At 32.6% G+C, this 3919-nt stretch overlaps 1 protein-coding gene across 1 annotated transcript in view; it reads right to left on the bottom strand.

Annotated features, from left to right (window-relative positions):
- The window catches only part of LOC101514065 (nucleosome assembly protein 1;3-like), a 3325-nt gene extending 318 nt beyond the window's left edge, over positions 1–3007 (bottom strand). Inside the window, exons 1-12 of the mRNA XM_073364248.1 lie at positions 2851–3007; positions 2617–2660; positions 2396–2422; positions 2229–2324; positions 1601–1693; positions 1404–1488; positions 1254–1315; positions 1104–1155; positions 971–1001; positions 711–888; positions 584–627; positions 1–214 (exon numbers count right to left, since the gene is read on the bottom strand). Of these exons, the coding sequence (XP_073220349.1) occupies positions 1–214; positions 584–627; positions 711–888; positions 971–1001; positions 1104–1155; positions 1254–1315; positions 1404–1488; positions 1601–1693; positions 2229–2324; positions 2396–2422; positions 2617–2660; positions 2851–2890 (966 nt within the window). The 5' untranslated portion in view covers positions 2891–3007. The remainder of the gene's footprint in view (positions 215–583; positions 628–710; positions 889–970; positions 1002–1103; positions 1156–1253; positions 1316–1403; positions 1489–1600; positions 1694–2228; positions 2325–2395; positions 2423–2616; positions 2661–2850) is intronic.
- Between the last annotated feature and the right edge of the window lie 912 nt (positions 3008–3919).

Raw genomic sequence — 3919 nt, 5'->3', positions numbered from 1 at the left:
CTTTCCCTTCCCTTCCTCTTCTTCTTCCCCATCATCTTCATCATCCTCGTCCTCTTCATCATCCTCATCCTCATCGTCATTATCATCTTCCTCATCTTCATTTTCATCCCCATCACCATCTTCCTCATCTTCTATGTCCTCAAAATCACTCTGTACAGCCTCTCCCGTGAACCATGACACAGCATGAGGAATAATTTTGTCTCGGATTGTAGAACTGCAAATGCACACCAATATAAATACTTCACAAAACACAACATAGTTGCAGGAAACGAACATCATAAGCATGGCACATAAAGCAATTATAGCATCAATGGCTTGAATCAATAATCTATGCATTATAAGCAGCTTTGCACTCAACATGTCAAACAACCTTTCAACAAATACTTTTGAGTGGAAACTAAATAAATAAATAAAATGTGAATCCATCAAATAAAAATAGTATAAAACAAGAGAAGCCTTCTCCTAATAAAACAGAGTAAATTACTAGAATCGAATGCCATCAAGCCCAACGGATACACCAAGAGGCTTTGCCACTCAGATCAAAGAAATAAGATATCTCATCAAGGATTCACTAATGGCTTACCCAATGTCATAATCATGTTCCATCAAATTTTGAAGCTCTTCAACCTATACATGCAAGCAACAAAGGCAATGGTCAACAACATTCACTTAACAACATTTTAATGGATAGATATAAATTAGAGACATACAACATTGTCATCAATATCATCATCATCCTCAGGAATCTGGGGAGGGTTGAAAATGTTGAAGAAACTTTCACATTCTTCTGTCTTGATGATTGGTTTGGCACTTTTTGATCCTTTCTTTGGCTTCTTCTTAAGAATCTTTTGTGTTAAGCACTTTGCTGGATGCCACTCAATTTCCGTTCTACAAGGTTCTAAAAGAATTAGCATATACAGCAAACAGAAATATGAATACAAACCCTGAGAAGTTAACAGATATTGCTTACCCTATTGATTTCTCTAATATAGGGTCATCACCTTCAATCATGTGATATGTTTTTGTTAGAACAGAATTTTGGAAGTAAGGATTAGAATCAAAATAAAACTCTAGCTTGAAACCCTTAGGATTGTTAATTTTACACCACTTTATATCCTTGAGATACTTGAGAGCTTCCTCATCACGTTCATTGATCTAGCACAGAAAAAGAAAAAAAAACAGGGTTAATTATATGCTATATGCAAATCATTAACAGATGGAAGCTATACACTAGGTATACATAAACTGATTACCTCTTCAGCCAGTGTTTCATTAGTCTGCATTGCAGTTAGCCAGAAGTTGGGCACTCCTTTCTCTGATTTAAAAGGAAGATCAAGAATAGTATCAAAAGACAATGTACATGGCTACAGCCAACACTGGTGAACAAAACTAAAATAACTTACCTTCATCAGCTTTGTTTTCTTCTCCCAGTGCATCTTCAGCTGTAATTCCTTCAACGTCAATGACGCCATTGACAATCTCATACCTCTATAACCATAAAAAACCAACAAAGAAAATAAGTTTTTAACCATTGTGAAGCAGCAAGTAGTTCTGTCAGAAAGTTAGATCTTATATCATAACAAATGAGTAACACACTCACCTTTGTGTAAAGTGGTTCATAAAGCTTCTGGTATTTAGCTTCCAACTGAGCTCGCTCCTCTAAAAACTTAGTCTCCAATTCGTCATGTTGGCTCTGCAAGTATTGAAAAAACCATATCATATTTTCATTTATTTCCCCTCAATAATGTAAAATTGAAACTTCTAGTGTGAAGCTACAGGCAAGTATACTTTCCACCACAAACAGAAATTATACATAAGTGCTACTCATTATCCAACACAAGGAAATATGTATACTAGTATCATAAGTAAATTAAAGTCTAGATTAATCTGTTATTTTGTTAAAATTAAAGTTAAACAACCTGAGTATCCGTATCACTGAAGAAAAATAATTAATTACAACTAGGATTGAAAGGATGTCGGTGTAGATCAATTTTACACTGACATCCAATGAGTATCCGTAATTTTGCCACATCACCCAACTTTTGTAGCTATATTTCAAAAACGATACTGTTGACATAGAAAAATGAAGAGCTACGCCTACTATTTGGTGTCGGTGTAAAACTAATACACACAAGTAGTGCCAATTAAACTCTTACAACTATCACACAACCACACACATGAAAATATGAGAAACCAAGAGATAGCACTTATGAGAAGAATCATCAAACCTGCAAAACTTTGAGAACCTCAACGCGTTGCCTGACTTTGGTTGAGAGTGTCTGCAAGACGTCGACATGCTCGCCAGCCAAGAGCTGAAGCTTATCCTACATAAAACAGTAAACATTGCACAAACAATTCCACAAAACGAAAAATGAAAAGCACATTGCAAACTCACAAAATTAATACGTCCGTGATAGTAATACTATATAGTTTTGCAATTGTCATCGTTGATTGAGAAACGATCGATTCCAATTTGACATTTAGAAAGAGGTTCACCATCACCACCACATATCCATACAAAAAGCAAATGAAAGGAAAAGAAGAAAAACTACTGTAATTAAGTTTCTGAGTACTGAGAGATAAATTCAGCATGATATGCGTTAGAAATTGAATTACCTTGAGTGCATTGACGAGACCAGCACGATCTTCAGCACTAAGAGCTATATATACAAAAAGAAACGGAAGAATTTAGACCTAGGTATTTAAATAAATCGATGATGATTTAGAGTAATAATAGGTAGGTAGTACTACTACTAGTTGAGAAAGTTAGTAGGGATAATTTGAAGTGATGATGAGAATGAGTAATGGAGAATATGAAAGGAGTGATTAAGAGATTGGAATTGAAATTACCGGCGGCGGCAGCGGGAAGATCGGTGGCGAGATCAGACATGATGAAGGAATGGAAGGAGTGTTAGTTAGTGAGAAAGGAAAAACTGCTAAACGAGGGAAATGAAAACGATGAATAGATATAGGAAGGAGAGAACGGACCTTTTTCTCTCTCTCCTCTCTGGAGTTTGTTAAGACGTGCGGGTGGAGAGCGTGGGAAGCACGGGCTTATAGGAGTGGATTACTAGTTAGTAGTAGCTACTAGTGTCACTTCATTTGGACCCACCGTAAATTGCCTTTTTCGGGTTTTTCTTTTAAATAACTCGATTTTAAAAAATATTTATTAATATAATTTCTTTTTCAAAACTATATACTAATCTATCGTTTTTTTATAGTTAAAAGTCGTCGTATATAATTTACCAAAACAACTTAAAAAAAGTGTCGAGTTTATGATACAATGACGACTCTTTTTTCGATAGAGAAGTAACATTTTAAATATAACCACAAACAAAATATAATTAATATAATTTATTAAAATTAACTCATAAAAAATAATAATACAATTTTAAAAAAAATTAATAGATTAATTAGGGTTGTTCTTAACAGTAATATTTAGACGAGTTTTTATCAGTTAAATTTTTTAAAAAAATTTAAATGTAAGAAATTCTTTTTCTAAACGAGGCTTTTCAGTTGAAAAAAACTACTTCAACACTAAGTTATTGTTGCTTTATTTACTTTAGATACTCATATTTGTAAATGATAACTTTTAACTATGTCATAAAAAAGGTAAATTAATATATAATTTTAAAAAAAAGAGTATAGTAGTTTTTTTAAAAAAATTGGATTATTTAAAAAAATCTGCCTTTTTCATATATATCATTTTTATTATTTTAAAATACTCAACTTTAAACTTAATATATTAAACTATTTTACATTTTTTATGTTAATTAAAAAATATAGGTAGTAGTTGGTCCTTTCCAAGAGATACTATCTTAAAAATGTAGTAAAATTATTGATAATATTTAAAAAATATTTTGAATTATGATAGAATTAACTTATATTCAAAATTGCATGTCAACTTGGTGGCAGGAAT

This window comes from Cicer arietinum, chromosome 1, assembly GCF_000331145.2.
Source record: "Cicer arietinum cultivar CDC Frontier isolate Library 1 chromosome 1, Cicar.CDCFrontier_v2.0, whole genome shotgun sequence".
In the NCBI taxonomy this organism is placed as follows: Eukaryota; Viridiplantae; Streptophyta; class Magnoliopsida; order Fabales; family Fabaceae; genus Cicer; species Cicer arietinum.
Note: the sequence above shows the minus strand (reverse complement) of the source record. Positions and strands in the feature narration are given on the sequence as shown.